Source organism: Mchenga conophoros, linkage group LG7, assembly GCF_057382185.1.
Source record: "Mchenga conophoros isolate Kocher_MC1m ecotype Shallow Benthic linkage group LG7, M_conophoros_male_GT1.1, whole genome shotgun sequence".
NCBI classification, from domain to species: domain Eukaryota; kingdom Metazoa; phylum Chordata; class Actinopteri; order Cichliformes; family Cichlidae; genus Mchenga; species Mchenga conophoros.
The window spans coordinates 33,849,916-33,869,888 of NC_140532.1; the positions used below are offsets into that span (position 1 = coordinate 33,849,916).

General features: G+C 41.7%; 1 protein-coding gene across 2 annotated transcripts in view; it reads right to left on the reverse strand.

Moving 5' to 3' along the window:
* Positions 1-14,923: 14,923 nt before the first annotated feature.
* The window catches only part of LOC146570516 (ephrin-A5b-like), an 86,311-nt gene continuing 81,261 nt past the window's right edge, over positions 14,924-19,973 (reverse strand). For both annotated transcript variants that reach the window (XM_085278996.1, XM_085278995.1), the window contains one exon: positions 14,924-19,771. In XM_085278996.1, coding sequence (XP_085135122.1) covers positions 19,647-19,771 — 125 coding nt within the window. In that variant the 3' untranslated portion in view covers positions 14,924-19,646. The remainder of the gene's footprint in view (positions 19,772-19,973) is intronic.

Sequence of the window (19,973 nt, forward strand, 5' to 3'; positions counted from 1 at the left end):
GCTCACAATAGAAATTATGTGGCTTATTTCTACGTGAGTTATTTCCTCGTGCTGTCCTGCTACACAACTTGAGTTCTCTCACCTGCCAGATTTCACTTTAACCCCTGATTACAGGCATGTGTCCCAAAAGGAAAACCACTTTACTTGCCTTGTCAGAGATCACCAAGTTCGAATTTAAAGACACACACACACACACACACACACACACACACACACACACACACACACACACTATATATATATATATATTTATATTTATTTTTTATTCAGACCCTTTGAAATAAATAGCTGGCCAGTAGCAACATCTTCCTTTAACAGAAAAAAGAAGAAGCTGCAGAGTCAAGATAAGAGCAAGCTATCCCACACTGTTAGCTGTGTCACCATCTAATTTACCAGGCTCTGCTGGAGCATAAAGTAGTCCACAAAAAAACTAATGCAGCAATTAACAGACAATTATGAAACAGAGGTCAATAGTACTTATGTCTCCTGAGTAAACAGTTACGGTTCCAGTAGCAGTTATGCTGGCAAAGCTCTCTTAACAGCTATGCTCAAGCCAGCTGTCCCGATCCTGTTCTTGATGCATTCTTGGTTTTCAGTCCAACTAATCTAGGGGTTTTTCTTGGTTTATCCATGACGTTCTGTGCATATGTTTAAAAAAAGAAAAATATCCAGAATTTCCTTCATTTTTCTTTTTTTGAATGTGGGAGAGCGCCCACAGACTGGCCCCACCACCCCATGCTGAGGGGATAACTGTCACTCCAAGCTGAACCCAGAAGTTGGCAGCCCTAAATTTATCAACAAGCCCCAGAAGGAATAAAGACACGCATATTAATATTTTCCACTTTTTTAAAGAGCGAGACAAACTGTAGAATGAGACATTTTCAGGGACGATACTACACAAGTACTCAAGTACTGTTTTGCTTAAGAAATAATTTTTAAAGTGTATTTCTTGCCTGAACAACACAGATTTAAAACAAGCTGTAGAAACACAATTTGCTTTTGCATGTTCTTAAACCACAACCTTGCTGTAAAAATACTCCCCCTCCCCCGACTCCGTGTGTGTCCACCTCCTTTACGACACAGTGTTTTAAATGATTTGAGTGGACACACCTGCGATCAGCTGCCGTGATTGCGGTCCTGTCGCTGCAGGTGTGGCTTTTATAAAGAGCTGTGTGTTTCCTGCTCTGTAAGCCAGAGACTTCCTTGATTTCCCCGATAAATGCATATCACCTCATGTGACCACACACACACACACACACACACAGTGCATGTGTGCAGAGATTTTATTTAAACTTTACTTCTATGAAAAGTGACGTTTGAATTTGCTTCATGGTGTATTGTGGGCTACCGGATGTTGAGCACTACTGGGAGGAAACCTGCCATCCAACCATAAAAACACTGTAAATTGGAGGAAAGCCCTTTTAACCCCGAGTAACCCCCCCTCCTCGCTCCCATCATGTTGACTTTTTCCAACTTTTCCTCCTGCCCCTGAGGATCAGTTGAATTGTTTAACATCTGAGAGACGTTTTCTCTTTTTCTTAGAGGGACAATAAATGAACTTAAAAGTCAAACAAACGTTAGTACATTGAGGACGGAGTTGGAGATAGAACAAGCACAAGTGCTGGGGGGGGGAATGGAGCTGAGGTGATGTAATTGCTTGTTTAGCAGCAGCAACAGGATGGGACAGTTGAGCTTTTAAATACATGCTTACACCACTTGAGCTGATCAGCTGATTAGAGTTTGTGCCCTTTTATTAAATTGGCATTAAGCGTGACCCCTTAATTATCGAACCATTGATTCTCACAGATCAGACAGCAGCAGTGAAGCTAATTACACACTGTCAGACTAAAAGAACTTTGTGGTTAATACACAACTAGATTTTTTTTTCCCTTAATGTGGATGTTAACATGTTTAATTTGTTCTTAAAAATCAATGAAAACTGACTGCTAGACAGGACACTGTTTCAGCAGTTCAGTGCTTTGGTCCTTTTCTCCTTATCCCTGACATTTACAGACCCCTCGCCAGCAATCGCTAAATTTTTAAACAGCTTCCAGCAGTTTACATTAAGGCTGCATTTGTTAAAGGTTGATACTTCAAACCATCATCAACCCACTCTGGTCACTGTTCACATTAGCTGTAACATCTGCAGAATTTGAGGCTGGATGCTTTTGGAACAAGTGTGTTTGTGCATTCCCTTATAGGAATGTTCCTAAAGCATGGAAGGCACCTACAAAGAAAAAAAACCCCACATGCACAGATTTTTAGTCTTTGACAGAGTAAACACTCCAGACTACACAGTCCACATTTCCACATCTTGGTTTTCTGGAGCCAAAGCTTTGCCCCACATTTATGTTGTTGGGATCTGATAACCTTATCTTTACAAGCCCTAAATGTGCTCTTTAACATGAAGTTTTAAAGCTACCACAGAAGTGATGTTTCATGGCTGTAAATTTAGTTTTAAACAGCCAGAGATTAGATTGCATAGCCTCTACCTTTAACCACAACCCAGTCCACGTCGCACTGGACTCACAAGATGGCTTGTTTGTGTTAAGCCTGGCTAGGTTCTGTGGATTATTGCTGGGCCACCAGGTGCTCTTAAACAACCACCTTACCCAGCTCTGGCAGAGTGGGAGCTGGTCCTGGAATAGACGGAGGGCACACTGGAGATATGTCTCTCATCTGCTCAGTGGACTAGAGTACTCCTAGTGAGTACACAAAGTGACCATTTTTTTTCTTGGCTGATCAATGGCACACAGCAAGCCACATTATTTGTATTATTTCTGTTAAAAATGCACCAACAACACAAAAATGGGGGGAAATTAGTTTAGGTTGGCTTGGCAGGCCACATGATACCAATCAGCTACAGCAGCCATGCTGAGAAAAATGTTTATCCCTTGCAATATTTATGAAGGAGGAAATATCTCTTTGGATCGGCTTTCTATTGGAGCTGGCCTCAAGTGGCCACTAGAGGAACTGCAGATTTTACTTCTGCATTGACTTGGGATGCTTATGGAAAGCTGTGTAGGGCTTTAATTAGGACTCTCAATGTAATTGTGAGAAATAAGATCTTGGCTCAGAATCAGGATTAAAAGTCACAAGGTGTCATTTCCAGTCCTTTATTTAGCCACAAATGGATGTAGACACTCCATTAATTCAAAATTAGCATAAAACCACTGTTTGTGCCTCAAGTTATTCAGCAAGGCACTTAAGACAACATCAAAGTGGTGCAATTTGCCTCACTTGAGAAGTGGAGAAAAGGACTTTAGATTTGCTTCCCTCAGTTTTGGAATCATAAACTGAAAGAAAAGGAAAAAAGTGTCAATTAAGAAGTCCAAAGATTTTTTTTTTTTTTTAATAGCACCACAATTAGCTACCAGTAGTAAATTATATAGAGGCTGATAAAGTTCAAACACGATGAAATAAAATATTATGCAATTAAAAATATAATCAAAAGTCACCTAAAAGGTCTAAATGTTCCTTTTGGGGGGTACTTTTAAGTTGTGTGTTTACCAGAGTAAACATTCTGTTACCTGTTATAGTGTAGTCATTGCTGTCAGATTATACTCCATGGTATCCTGCTCCAGATGACTGGATTAAATACTTCTGCGTCAGTTTCATATTTGTTCTGTATTTTTGTGACCTTTTTAATTGTTATTTAGTCCTCAAGTTCATAAGTGTCAATATTAACACTTCACAAATCCAGTAAAGTGTATAAAGAAGGCTCCTGATTGATGATTTGATAAACTGCTCATGAGTACCGAACCACGAGCGAGCCAACCAAACCGTGTTTCTGCCAGTTCATCATTCTCATGTTTTAATTCAAATTCAGCGCATAACAAGAAATGTAATGCACATGAACTCGCAACCACCTGCTCCAGATTTACTCACACAGCTCCTGTGACTGTTCCAGTTACTCTGTACCACTTTTCACCAATTATACTTGGGCGGGGGGTCGTCTCTGCAGCGACTAGCTGTTTGTGTGCGTGTTGTACGTGTGCCCTGTCTGTGAGATGGCTCCTGGGATCCCATGTAGTGACATTGTTGGGAATTGCGTGTTTCTGCATACAGTAACCGTGTGTGTGTGTGTGTGTGTGTGTGTGTGTGTGTGTGTGTGTGTGTTCCTGAGAGCCAGGTGGCCTCCCGAGGCCCCGGGCTGGGAGAACACCTGCCTGTGGACTGCCTGCAGCCTCTGTTGTCCCATGTGTTTCAGCTTCATGTTGTTGTTGTGTAACAGTTACTGTAACATGCTGCTGAAGATTGCACAGAGGCTTCAGGTGTTTCAAAACACTTGCTGTATACTACATCAACACTGCTACTGTTAATGCTATTTCTTATCCAAACACCTACAGCTTTCATATAGAGTATAGAGTAGCCTACCATGCTTTATTGTTCTCTTTGACTCTAATATAGCTTATAATTTCAAAATATATATTTTTTAAATTTAATAATTTCAAAAAATCAACTTCATTTTTTTTATTCAGTAAGATTTGAAACTAACAACTGACACTTTAATCTCATCAGGACGCTGTTTACTGATGCTGTAGATCAAGGGAGAAGAGAGCTGTTTTTTTATAGATTTCTAACAACTGGATGTTTTTTTCTAGCCAAATGCCTCCTCCTGTCCATTGCAGTTTTGATGCACTTCAACATTTTCTTCAACCAGGGCCGGATCTACAGGGGTGCAAGGGTGGGGCCTCCTGTCCGTGCTTTGCATGCCCCCCCCCATTGCCCTGCGATGAAAAAAATTCTAGATCCACCATCCTAACCTTTGGCAAAGTGCTGTACTGCAGCGGTCCCCAACCCCCGGTCCTCGGACCGGTACCGGTCCGTGAGTTATTTGGTACCGGGCCGCGAGGGTTGAGACTCAGGTGTGAAATGTATGGTTTTCAGGGTTTTTATCGGTTTTCAGCGTTATTTTGTTATCGTTTTTATCGTTTACTCGGTTTTCCTTGGTTTTTTCACGTGTGTTATGAATAAATTTTATTTTTTTCGGTACCGGTACTAGTTTTATTTTGTTGTATTTATCCGCGACACCTTAAAGGCCGGTCCATGAAAATATTGTCGAGCATAAACCGGTCCGTGGCGCAAAAAAGGTTGGGGACCGCTGCTGTACTGTACATTTTTTGGGAGCGACCTGCAAAAACCACCACATCATTTTCTTCTCAAAAAAAAATATAAAAGCAGCCAATGCAGCAGAACATCCTGCTGGCCTTTGTGCAGAACCACATGGCTGTGGCGCACTGATTTAATGCAACGGCTATTTTTTCTAACACACAAAACACAACACAGAGATACATGGCAGACCAAATAGGATTTGGGGGCTTTAATGTAGAGAGGAATAACTAATGATCAATCGCAATTTTCCATACTGTGCTGCACCGCTACAAGAGGCAATTTTGCAATTATTGATTCCTTTTTTTTTCTTTTTCCTTTAATGCATGGGTTCTGCCCTGCAGTCATGTATGTGTCTGAATAATAGATTTAGCCAGTTTCAGTGGCCTTGAGTCAATCACTGTGTTATGCTCTGTGTTTTCATCACTCCCTCTTTCAGAGATCCCATTCATCTCTGAGCAGTCTACAGCGCAATGAATATGTTCTATTCCACTCAGTCTTTATTTTTAGGTTTGAGTAGACTTACAGATGGCCTACATAAAACTGAATAGGGCTTCAATTTAACAGCGGGGCAGAGAATTGGCCGGCGTGCCATTGTGTGGTCTCTATTATGGGAAGACGGGGGAGTTCAGTAATACAGCCTGTCCCCGGCTGTCCACGCACACGACCAACATGATTTTCCATGATGATTTCTGAAATGAGTTTGTCCTCGGGGTTTGCGGCTGTACTGCGGTTGAAGGCCACAGATTCTGAAGAGGGGTTGCGATTGTTTGGCTGCTGATATTAACGTCTCACTCCCCTAAAATGATTCATTTACCGTGGCCCGTCGCCCCATTCCATCTGCTCGAGCCTTCAGCTAAATTGGAGAGGACAGGAATAAAAGTTTTAAAAGGAAGAGTTGAGAATTAAAGTGGAGATATTATAGGGGGGAGCCCTCCCGTGAGATCAAATTAACACGAGTCTCACGAGACATTCTCAAGACCAAGACGAAAGGAAAATTAATCAGGGAAATGAAGGGTCGTGAATTAGAAGGTGTCAAACTCATAACCGTCTCGTCTCTTAAGTATGTTAGATTTTGAAATATTTCAGGCCAGCCTTGCATCACATTTTAACCTCAGTGCCAGTCAATGTGTATCCCTTAAGCCCTTATTTATTTTATTCTAGAGGACATAACCATATCCCAAATATACACATCCATCAGCTGTTTTTTTCCCCCCTCCCCTCCAATGTAATACCCGGATCAGACTATGTAAATGTTTTGCCATATGAGATGGATACTGTTAGATTAAATCATAAATTCTTACCATGAGTCTGTTGAGACACAAGGCAGATGTCACTGATCCACTTAACAGCACCAACAATCAATGTTTACATATGTGTAATCACAGTTTCGTGCCTGAAGTCGGACCTGGAACTCTTTAACGTTGCTTGGCAGGGAGGGGTTGTCCTGTCCTTTTACTTCCCAGTCAGCTGGATGATTGTGCGTGTGTGGAGGCTGATGTTGCACTCACAGATGTGTTGAATTTGGGATAAGGCTGCTGTTTAACTTTGAAAACCTGACAGGCATCAGGACATCCACAGGAAAGGTCCAATAGTCTCAAATAGTCTGCCAGTGTAGGTGGGTTTCCATCCAGATGCGGCCCAAATGTAACAGACCTTTAAGGAAAAGCTAATACATGGCTGTGATGGAATATTAGGAACATATTTTGATTTAAAAAAATATGGCTGATGGCACAAATTCTGAGTACAACACAATAGTTAAGGAGGATAGTAAAAGGATGTATTTTGACCCGAACAATCCTTTGCTTCCCAAGTTAAAAATGTTTCCAGCTGTGCGTCCTCTTAAGGAGCTGACACATTGAGCACTAGTGGTCGCTTCCCTTTACAACACAACTGTAAGTTGCAATAACAGATTCAGACGACCTGTCCAGATGTTTCCCTGCAAGCATTCAAAAATGTTTTGAATGCTGTTTCTAAGAGTAGCTCCAACAAAGTAAAGCTTGTAAATAAGTTCTGTAAGGAAGCTCTGTAATCACTCATTTGCTTTCCTGGGTGTTTGGTTGCTGGTCTACTCTTGACGTCCACTTTCCCATGCTATCTAACTCAATGCTGACATAACTGCTCTAGTTCAATCATTTTCTTGCCTGACACTCCTCTTCTGCCTTTCCCTGTTCACGTGCTTCGTCATCTTTACCTCCACAAGTGTTTAGACTCCACAGTGTCCTTTCTTAATTCCTGTCACCTGTGGGATTCAGTTATGCTATTGTCATGGTTGGCTGTGTGGCAGGAAAGCAGAAGTGGTAGACCCAAAATTGCAGGACTCTTGGAGACGGGAATAAACTGAAAACACAGCTTTATTGCTGGAGGAATGATTCACAAAATAAAACTTACAAAAGCAAAACTCTAAACCGAGGTGCTGGAGGACAGGACATACAAACACAGCAAGTTGAGGGTACGACGCGACACTGACACAGAGAAACACAGGGCTTAAATACACAGATGGCAGTAATCAAGGGATGAGAGACAGGAGGGGAACACACCTGGGAGAAATCACAGCTGACGAGACAGGGTAAACTAAACTGAGCACACTCACATACGACACAGACCTTTACAATAAAACAGGAACCAATTCCTGCAGGCAGCCTCGTGGACGAAAACTGTGGATGCGGCTGCTGCTGCAGGCGTGGATGCGGCTGCTGGTGGAGCAGCTGGTGGCTGGACGGGCTCCTCGGCCCCCCCAGCTGACGAAGCAGGAGGCTGGACCAGTGGGCACAGGGGCCCCTGGAACACACAGGACAAAACCAGCAGGTGTGGGGACCTCTGGCAGGGACAGAACGGAACCAGCAGGCACACCGGCCTCTGGTAGGGACGAAACAGGTTGCGCTGGCTTCTTTATGTCCAGGGGTCCAGAGTTAACTGAATGCTGATATTTAACCTCTGGGGAGGCCCCGAGAGAGTAAAAGTCTCAAATTTAGCCAGGTCTTGAGGAGCAACGAAAGTCTGTGTGGGGCCATCCTCCTCCTGAAAACGAGTGGGTGGAGATGGTGGCTGAATAGACGGTGGAGCTGGCGGCTGAGGTGCAGGCCGTGCTAAAGGCTGAGGCGCTGGCAATACAAGAGAGTGCACTGAGGTCGACTGAGCTGCGAGTGACTGGAGAACAGGAGGAGACTGAGCTGCAGAGGACTGAACTGGGGACCGCTGGGCAGCTAAGTGAGCTTCTGGCTGGGCAGCTAAGCGAACTGAGGGCGGCTGGACTGCTAAGTGATGACTGCTGGGCAGCTGACTGCACTACCTCAGTGGAGTTTTTAAAAGACTCGGGAAATGCTGGCTCTTCAGCCTCTAGTGGTCCAGAGTCTGCTGAGGGAGGACACTCAGACTCTGGGGAGGCCCTGGAGATTGTGTCAATATCTACAACATTACCACTTGAAGTCTTTAAATGAGTGTCAGTAGCCCAAGAAACGAAACATTTGGGCACACACTGAACAGTCTCTTGAGGTGGCAGTTCAGAGAATAAAACAGTCTTAATGTTCTCAGAGCTGAGGTTAATTGTCTCTGGGGTGGAAGCCGCAGCTTTAGCTGATACGGGGTTAACAGGGTCAGATGGAGCAGAAGAAACAGTCCTTTTTATTGTCATTCCCAGAAGGAGTGTGGGAAAAACTGTCGTGGTTACTCACAGCTGCTGATTGCTCTGGGAAGGGGCTGGAGTGCGGCTGTAGCGAGGAATGGTGATGGCGCCGGTGCCGTTTCCTCCTGGAAGTGGGAGTGGAAACTGCAGAGGAGAATAGCGATGGCGGAGAGGCCGACTCCTCATCCTGCGCCCACATGGCCGCAAGGAAAGAGGCTGGCGAGCGACAGTCGGAGCAGACCGGAGTCCGTAGTTCACTCGGTGGCAGCGGCAAGGGGTTGATATCCTGCCGCGGCGATCGCTGTGGTGTCGCAGAAAGCTCCATGTTCGGCTGCTGCTGTGTTGCAGGGAGCTTACGCTGCTTCGCTGCCCGCTCCGTCCGCTGCTGCTGTTGCTGCGGAGGCCTCGGAGTGGAGTACTGCGAACGAGCAAAGGCCGCTAGCTCCCGAGCCTGAAGAACCTCCTGGGCTTCGTGCATCTCGTCAATTAAGCTCATGAATCCCTTGAGTTGGCAGAGATGTGGATTTCCCTCGAGGATTGTTCCGATAGCGTTTAATCTGATCGGCATCGCCTTAGTATCCTTTGTGTGGGAAATCCGCTTCATTAGGGCCATGACGCGGGCGAGATCGCGCTCCCGAGATGAGTCCGCTGGGTCCATGTACTGGTCGCGTCGTTCTGTCATGGTTGGCTGTGTGGCAGGCAAGCAGAAGTGGTAGACCCAAAATTGCAGGACTCTTGGAGACGGGAATAAACTGAAAACGCAGCTTTATTGCTGGAGGAATGATTCACAAAATAAAACTTACAAAAGCAAAACTCTAAACCGAGGTGCTGGAGGACATTACATACAAACACAGCAAGTTGAGGGTACGACGCGACACTGACACAGAGAAACACAGGGCTTAAATACACAGACGGCAGTAATCAAGGGATGAGAGACAGGAGGGGAACACACCTGGGAGAAATCACAGCTGACGAGACAGGGGAAACTAAACTGAGCACACTCACATACGACACAGACCTTTACAATAAAACAGGAAACTCAGACACAGGGAACCAGACAAGACGCTGAACTAAACAGACAGATTCACAACCAGAAGGGGTGACACCATAGACAGACAGAGATACAGACGCAGACTCAGAGACAGACCGAAGATAACACGTAGAACTCAAACAATAATAATCATCATCATAATAAACTGGAAAATGATAATAATAAACTTAAATGCTGGGTCACCGACCCAGGACCATGACAGCTATGATGGAACATCAGGGCGTCTTAATGCCAAATAGCTTAATAGAATTCTCTATTTTCAATCAATTACGTTCAGTTATTCTATTCTTTAATGATCTCTCCTTATTGAACTCTCAGTCGCATCAATTCTGAGATGTGGGTCCTGGGTTTTAATCCACTGGCCAGCTCGGGCCCTTCCTTGTCTGGGCAAGTTCCCTCCCAAAGTCCAAAGATATGCAATCAGGTGTGAATGGGAGTGTAAATAGTTGTGTCTCTGTGTTCGCCCTGCAACAGGCTGGCGACCATTACAGGGTGCACCCCACCTGTGTTACAGCTGGGACAGGCTCCAGCCCCACCGCGACCCTGAACCAGCCAAGGAGACAAAAATGGATGTGGATGGCTTGATGAATATGAATGTGGAAGGAGGAGGAAGGAGAAAAGAGTCATTTTAATCAGCGTGATCCACTCAATCATTTACCTGACTTTCATTTTCATTATTAGATGAAGCTGGAATCCTACCAAATTTTACCTTTGATTTTTAAATCTAATTATTGAACTGTAACATGATGGGGACAAAATGCAGATGATGGAAAGAGGAGATGAAAATATACAGGAAAACAGCCTGAACACAAGTTTGCTGATTAATCTCACAGGTCCACAAGCAAACTTGTGTCCAGGCTGTTTTCATGCATATGTTTAGGTGATTTTTTCAGAGGAAACCATGTTGAGGTTTAGTTTTTAACTGTTCATAGATTACACCTTTCAATTTGGTGTTTGATGTATGTTTTAATGACTAAATGTGTTGACGTTTCAACAAGAAATCCAGTTACTATACAATCAGACTCTCTGCAGCCTTTAAAAACTCATTTTAAACAACATCTTGTCCTGTTTTAGAATCATTTCAGCCTAATTCCCACAGAAATATTCAAATTATCCCTAAGACAGCAGCTGAGATGACACATTCTTCCATCAGTATGACCACATCGTGTGACAGCCTAACAAATGATTGATCATTGATTGGTGTGTTATGCATCTAAAGCTTATAGATTTATTTTTTATTTTAACAGTGATTGCCACCACTACACTAAACGTTTCACTGCAGGGGAACTCGCTGACAGCCTGACAGCTGCTTTACTGTCCACAGAGTTAGTCAGAAAGTTAACACATGTGTAGATTTCACATTAGTGACAGACAGGCTCATGTCAAATATAACAACAAACCAGTATTTTTTTTAAAAAAAACATGAACTACTGCAAATTATTGCACTTTGGCATTTGCTTTGACAGCAACTACATGAATGAATCAATCAGCTGGTTCAGCATTTACATTGATAGCAAAGGGAGTTTCACTGCCTCAAAATCAAATCTACCAGTGAGCAGTGAGGCATCCTCACATCTGACACTGAGCTTAAGTTAGCTCTCTTTCTGGGAAAGAAAACCCAGAGTTTCTCTTATTCCAGGGCTAACAAATTGAAAGTTTTTACTTAATCTGCTTTCTGGAGGACAGTAAAATGTCCCACATTTCCACATAGGATCTCCTGCAACACCAAATGCACACAGCACAAGAGAGCCTGAGTAACAGAGAACAGCCAGAGTTTAATTGTTTTAAAAGGTATCAACAAGTATAAGGAAGGCAAGGCATTGAGCATTGTGGCGCTGGAACAGAAAAGGATAAAACACAAATTATGTAAAGCACTGTCTAAAACATTATGTGAACCACAAATATTAAGGAGCATTGTCCAAATAGTTTTGGACTATCCGGAAAACGAGAGCTCCCACTGCAGCCGCTATTTCAGTCTCCACTTTATCTCCAGTGCTCGAAGACTAAATAAAAACTAGCAGACTCCACTTCCTGAGGCTGATATTGTCTCAAGGTAGCGGGTATCATCACAGCTGAGTTAATGAAAGTGACATTCCTTCCACCTCCTGCTAAGGCATCTGATGTGTGAGGTGCGCTGCAGATAGAGAAGCTGACAGAAAACAGCTTCTAGGCCTTTACTGGTTTAAAGAAATGGGCTTCCCATTCAACCTTCCTCTTCCCATCCTCCCTGACTCTCTCAGGTGGCTTAATCCAGGATTACACACAGATGATCAACTGTGAGCTCATGCTCAGCACTGAAATCTCCCCCCCATTGTGACAGTTTAAAAACTGCTAAAATGCTAAAACAAGGCTGTTAATTACAAAAAAAATGGGGGGGGGGGTGCATTGGAAATACAGTGAGTTGTAAAGAAATCATCCCTCACAATAATTAGCAGCTTAAGTTGATCTATGGAACAGCTGGGCAGATAAAGTGAATCTGTCTGTAGGTAATCCCGTCACTGTGAACATGTTCTTGGATTTATCCTCTGTAATCATACAACAAGAGTTAGAATATAAGCAGAATCCTAGACTGGTTACTCCTGATGGCATGTTTATGTCCTGACACCATATTCATAACGGCTTACTTATAATCGCAGTTCATAAGCACACAGCAGACAGAACAGGAAGTGTGAGTGTCTCACAGATATATTTCACTCAGACCCAAAACAAAGATAACAAGAGTCTGGATATCAGTGGGAAGTCCAGTTCAAGACATTCCCACAATCTGGCGTTTGTCAGTAAGGAAATGCGAAGGCCACAGGAGACAGCCAAAATACTGCAAAGCGATCATGGCTAAAGCAATGCCAGTCTCAGCCTGTCTGTAAAGGTGTGGATCATCGTTTGAATAACAATGAGCAGCAAAAATCTGCAAATCTGAAGAGGTCTGCCAATCAGTGGTTTGATGAGTTGCCAAAACAACAGGAGGGAAGATCTCAAAAAGGTCAAACACGTAATGTCTGAAGTGCAGGTGCACCAGCCAAAAACATTCAAAAGATGTGAAATGTCAGAGTGAATATCTTTGTTAGTTTTTCTGCCATTTTAGACTCACTGGGAAGTGCTTATGACAATCTGTCTCATTAAATGTGCACATTAAAAATATATACCTGCTTGTGGTCATTTGCCTCTGCCCGGTGATGGTTGTGTGTGGCTTTTTATATTAGATGGTTAATTGCAAACTGTCACGCTGTCAAAGGTGAATGCACTATCTTAACAATTTTATATATATATATATATATATATATATATATATATATATATATATATATATATATATATATATATATATATATATATATATATATTTTTTTTTTATAGGCAACTTTCAGATAGTTTTTACCTTGACTAACTGCACACCGCTGCCTCTTCTGCATTTTAAATGTCTCTCAGAACTTCTTATCTTTAGAAATTTAGTCTTGCACTTCCTTAAACTGCTGCTTGTCCATGTGAAGCAGTGTTAAACATTAGGCCTGGGTGCCAGAATCAGCCTGGCAAAGACTCCAATCTGACCCACTGAAAGGCTTTGGTGTAGTATGAATTGCAGTGGAGGAGGTCTGTCAATTGGAAAAGCTGTAAAACCTAGGAAAATAGAGTCCTTCACCTTTTCCAAGGTAATGTAATGGATAGTAGTAGAACAATCTGAAGACAGAAAAATTCTTGTTTTTCACTGCATACTGTAGAAATACCTACTAAAACATTTGTCTAGCCACTGAGCTACCAGAATTTTTATCTGTAGTTTTACACATTTGTCATGTAGAAAAACTGAGACGTACTGTTGAAATTGCACTCGTATTAAGACCTCACAGATTAAATGTGTAGTGAAATGCATTTACACTGATAGCAAAGGGAGTTTCACTGGTATGGCCCACTTAAGGGTAAAGAAGGTTGTACAAGTTTCTGCTCTAAGATTCAATTCAATTATATTTATATAGCACCGAATCACAACAGCAGTTGCCTCAAGGTGCTTTATATCGTAAAGGTAAAACCCTAGAATAATGAAACCCCAACAATCAAACCAACCCCCTTTGAGCAAGCACTTGACAACAGTAGGAAGGAAAAAACCCCTTTTAACAGGAAGAAACCTCTGGCAGAACCAGGTTCAGGGAGGGGCGGCCGCAACCAGTTGGGGGTGAGAAGAGGAAGACAGAGACTAATAATAACTAATAATTAAGATCTGAGTCATCATTGGTGACAACCTCAACCCTAGGCCTAACTTTTACCCAAGTCTAGGAAATACTCAGTCTAGGGTGACTTCAACAAATGCTTTCATGATGAGTTTATTGGTTAAATCTCTAGCTTCAGGCCATACTGAATAAAACACAATGTTTTATAAATTCTGGTCATTATTAGAGTTTGAAGGATTGTCCAGGGTGTGCTCTTGGGCTAACAACCCAATCACAGTCCGAGCCGCCCCTCGCTCTTCACATCTGGTTTCAAAACACCAGGTGAAGGTGAAAACACTTCATAACAGGATTTACGAACAAGTGGCTGACATCACAGAAGCTACAGCCATCTTTTATATGCAATCTATGTTGGTAATCAAGATACTCTGTCCTTTAGGTATATTTACGCATTTCCCATGAAATAAATGTTAAGATTTATTTCAGACACCCTGCCTACATTGTCTCTCCAGGTTATTTAAATTTGGCAAAAACCTTGATCTAGATTATATGAAATGAGCCAGTTAAAGGTTGCAAACTCACCACAGGTACAAAAAGAGGGTAAGAAGGACAGAAATTGAGAAATTAAGTCAGACAGCAGGAGAGGCAGAGCGGAGTGAGGAGCAAAAGAGCGTGTGAGACAGAGTTTTCTTGGCAGAGCTCCCCAAAGCGCTGCACATTCCCTGCAAGATTAATTGAAGCTGTTTCTGTTTTGTGCTTTTTCAGACTGAATTACCTCCAGATTATGGAGAAACAGCTGTTCATCCACTTCCCCCGGACTCGGCCTGTGTGATTATGCACCGAGCGACAACCAAGACAAACATCCAGTGCTTGCTCGCGCTACCGCGACGAAGCTTTCACGCCTTTTTGATGTTCTTTCTGTTTCACAAGCTGTCACTCATTTCCATAATGATTAATAAAACAAATCAGACACGATAATTACAACGACAAAGAAATATTTATTAAATCTTTTTTGTTTTAGTTAGTCATAGCTGCTCCAACACGTGTATTTACAAAGAAATTGCCTTTTTTTGTAGTTTTGTAGAAAAATCTAGTGAAGGACTGAGCAGGAAACAGACATTAGAATAGTTTAGATGAGTACAGGAGAGGATGGGACTTGTATAGGCACAAGGTACAGTTACTACAATGTTTTAAAGAAATGTGCAGTTTGGTGGCACATCCACGTCTACTTGGGGGAGGGGAAAACACAGTTGTGGCTAACAAAAAGCTTCCCACTGCTAGATGGACCAACAGAAGAAAAAAAGCACACATCTGTATTTCAGATACAGAGGATGGGAAACAGATGCTGCAAACAGAAACAGTGGTGTTAGCTTGAAGCTACATTATAACAAAATCAGGTTAGAGCATGTTACCCGCCCTCCTCGCAGCACAGTTTGCTCAAAAACACACGAAACATCAGCATTTGAGTGGGACTGTCTTCTTCTGCCACTAACACATTGAGCTTTTACACTGATTATTGTTGTTACATGTCAGAAACAGCTGGAGGTGTAGATAAGCAAACGGAAATAAAGAACATCCTGGACCTTTAAAGACACTTTGGATGCAACAATTTAAAACAAAAAAACAAAAAAAAAAACAAGAGTGGTTTAAGAAAACAAAAGGAAACACAAATTTTTCGAGCTCTTGGACATCCATTTGTACTCTTGTCAGGCCATTTGAGTCATGATTGTAACCGTACTGCATGTTCAATATGTGCCACATTTGCACAAACATATTTTACAGATAGTGGGTGCAATGATGATTCTTGTTTGTTTTTCTTGCTTCATATAAAAGACATATAAAATGAAAGTTTGCATTTTTTTGTATCAAACATTTTTCTTCCCAAAGAACGTTAATATGTCAGGTAAATCGCCCTTTAAAAGAGGTGTGGGACGAGAAAAAGGGAGTATCTAACACTGTGTGTTATAACACGCTAACTGTTGGATACACAGTATCCACAAAACAAACAGATTGTTTCGAGGGGTTTCTCAACATGGTGTGGCAGGAGGCGATAATTTCAATGATAGTGGACTTTTAATGGTGGCCAGGCTTAAAAAACAGGACTGATGTTCATGGAGAGGCGAGTGGCCAAGCTGTGACCAAGGAGGAAAATGTTATTTAAATCTTACTAAGCTCTTGAAGAAAATGACAGAAAAGAAATCTGTTAACTAATTCAGACGCGCAGCGTACTTGTTGTGCCGCTATATTAATAACCTTTCACCTCAAACTATTAATTTCCTGAATCTCCTGAAAATAATGCTTTTATACTCTATTCTTGTCTGTCTCAAGTTCTTAGCTTAGTTTTTAATAAGACCTAATATGCTTTTTCTTCATTTCTGTCATGCATATAAACTATTACAATGTTGGGTGCTCACGTGAAGCATGGCTAAAGATTCAAATAATGACATAAGTATGTACAAGTAATCCACGTGAGGCCAAAGCTCAGGCTTCAGATTGCTCTAAACACTGTTTCAGATGAGTTTTTCCTCTTTTGGTTCTGTATGATATCATAGAGGGTGGATAACCCTAATATGGTTGTCTTAGCACAGAAGCCGTGCACAGAAGTAATTATAAATTAAATAAGTTATAATTTAAAGGGACACTCCACCAGTTTTAAACATCAGCTTCAGTTTACCAGCCATTCTGAAAGAGTGGTCCTTGTATCTGCCAGGAACAGAGGATCAAATTGAAAACTCAAAGCTATTAATTTTTTTTGGTCTTGTCTTCGGTATTTAAGGGAGCAACTTATAAACTATGCAACAAGTTACACACTGTTGTTTTTCTTCTATGCCACAGGTGTCCTGCACTATAATGGAGTGTTAGGGCCAGATTTAACTACTTACACTACTTATGCTTGTAGACTGAAATCATTACCCCAGTCGCCCAACTTTTTCAACATATTAGTGATACACATATTTATAACAGAACTAAAACAAAAGTCCCAAAAGTATATGTTTGAAAACCTCCAGAGGTATCTCTTTCTGGTTATTTAATAAAAACTTTATGCAAGAAGTATTTTCTTTCTACAAACACCACCTAGCAAGCAAGTGACGTCTTATTACGTGCTCGTGACATGGCATACCTGCCTCAGATGAATCTGATGTTAGCTAACTGCATGCATTCTTTAACTGGCTGTTGTAATTTGAAAAAAATAGTTGCTGCTCAAAAGAAGGTTTGCAAAGAATTTCTGCCAAGTTTTTTAGATGTATATTTTTGGCGCCTTTTGAGGATAACATAGTTGAGTTCCATTATATTCAAGATAAATCTGGGCAGTCTATCTCTAAGCCAGGGCAACTCAAGTGGGGGGGACCAGTGAAACTACATTATATGTGTACAATTATTGAAAAGGTTTTTGTTAATTAATAGAAAATGTCTTTTTTTTTTCTTTTACTGTGGACTGGACAAAAAATGAAAATTTTAAAGTAGTTTGTGGAAAACAGGAACTTTTCTGTCATTTATATTTTGTCTATTTTTGTATGTTATAGTGTGAGTGTGTGTGTGTATGTGGGAGAGGGGGGGGGGGGTCTTTATCAATAGAAAAAGCTGTAAAACATGTAAAAATACACTTAACCTTCCATTTAGTTTCCTTTGCCACGGGCCAGAATGGGCCAGGGGCCCACCCCTGATCTAGATGTATATTTAGCACAGGAGCCAGTCAAATAAAATATTTGCATCTCTTTTATTTGCATCTTTGAACCTAAAAAATATGCTATGTAATTACTATCTTTTCTTACCAAAGCTTCAGTTTCTTTCCCTAACTTGGTTTATTTTAACCCAAAGTGGCCCTAACACTCCCGTGCTTCCAGCAAGCAGGCAGTACAGGTGTTGTTCTTTAGCAGTGACATTAGCAAGGCTGTGTTATTTGGCGCTGAGTGAATGTGACAGTAGGATCTGTTTACCACATGTTCCTGCCACATGAGGAGAAAATAGAAGAGCATTATTGATCTCAGCAGGGGCACTACAGTTCTTCACATCTCGCCCTCTTCGTCTCTTTCCCCCCTTCTCTCAGGTCAGTTTCAGTTTGCCCCAAGAGAACAGGACACCACCTCGTGTTTATTCCATCTCCCCTGGTGGTCGATTTTTTCATTCCAGAAATAACTGGTACGAGGGTGCCCCCGGTGTATTTTCTGTACAGATGCCACTTTACACGACATCAAAGAGGGTAAATGAATCACAGTCCCGACCATCCTACGCACACTTCTTCCACCTGCTTTGCAATTCGCCCACCATCTCACTGAAACTTTTTTCGCCACATAAAATTTCTACTTTATTTTAGGGAAGAGAATTCTCCCTGATTTAGAAACAAAGAAAAAATGGACCTCATGTTAGGCATGGACACATCCCTGAACTTTGTAGGAACTTTGCCTTCTATTTACAATAGTTTGTGTTATGACAGTGATTCACAAAAACAATAGTGTAACAGTAAAACTACATTTGTGACATTCATTTAATGACATTTCAAACACAAATATTCTACGATTTCTACACCCTGATAGCACATCAGACTTTTTTTCCCCTCTTCTTCCCGGACTTTGTTAAAAACAATTAAAAACCATCATCAGCGAGCAGTCCAAACAGATACGTAAAACTGTGTGGTTGTTTTTTTTTTTGTTTAATGGTATCAAATTAACTGTGGGTAATATAAACTAACTTAACGGGTAAGGGTGTTTGTTTTTTATTGCCTTTCTACTGTACTTACAGACTGAACCAGAACAGAAAAAAGCACAAGGACTTCACAATAAATAGGAAAATACATTTCGCCAGGCAAAAGACCGTATCGTTGTCTACGCGCCATTCAAATATTTTACTGTACACCCGTGTTGGCTGCTACAATTGAGTTATGTGAATTATTAAAAAATAAAACAAACACATACATTAATCAACCATTAAAATTGCCTCCTATCCAAACACTAAAAGATGAGTGCTTCTTTAACTTTTTCCTTTTTTTAAATCTCTCATAAAGGGTCCTCCACAGTCTGAGACAATGCATCCCTTTTAACCTGAGAGAGAGGTTAATCCATCAAAGGCCCGCCCCGTACCTCCACGCCTGTACCAACAGTCTCCAACAAATAGCATCTTTCTTTGTTTTCCTTTTTGCCGATGTGCCGCTCCAGGATCTTCTTCCACGTTGAAGTGAGATTTAATCATGTTACATGTTGGAGGTTATGTAATGTAAAAAACAAAACAAAAAACAGAGTTCATCTGTAAACTTCAGAGGGGTCCTGCTGTGCTTCTTTGCCATTCGCGTTAAAAAGTGTACTGATTGTGTAGACATTGTGTCCTGTGTGTTTATATGTTTAAAAGCATGTTTCTGTGCTTGTTTTAAATGCAAAAAAAAAGGTGTAATATCTGCATACTTTAAATGGTAGAGAGACGAATAGGTAAAAGACGCTTTCACCTTGGGGCGCCACGACCATCGGCACTCGCCAGAAAGTCAAAAATCAAACTAGTTGGCATTTTACAAAGTCAAAAAACATCAAAGGCTTCAGCACCGAAGTCCCTTCCTCTCTCTTTGTAATGAGAGATTGTCAGTGATTTGTTTTAATTTTTTTTATTTATTTCATTTTTTCTTTTAAAAGTGCTCCTTGAGGGGAGAGGTTGCAGGGTAGAGCGGCCTGTGCTCCAGTTAGGACAGTCCATCCCTGATTTCTACATCTCGCTGCTATAAAGACAAGATGACAGCCAGGAGTATGAGGGTGGAGCTGAGCAGGAGAACTGAAGTCTGGCACCGTCCAGCGGAGTTCACATCCCTTCTTGCTGGCTCTGGTGACTCGTGACTGACACCATCTAAGAGCAAACAGATGAAAATGCACACTTAACAGGGAAAGCTGAAATTGTGTGATGATTTTGAGTAGAAGGCTCCCTCATGCAAAATTTTGATTGTGTATTTTAACCTCCTAAGACCTGCACTCTTCCACGGCATGCATTTTTCATTTCTCTTTGATATTTGGGCATATTGGGAACCAATGAATGTAAAAACAAAGAATTA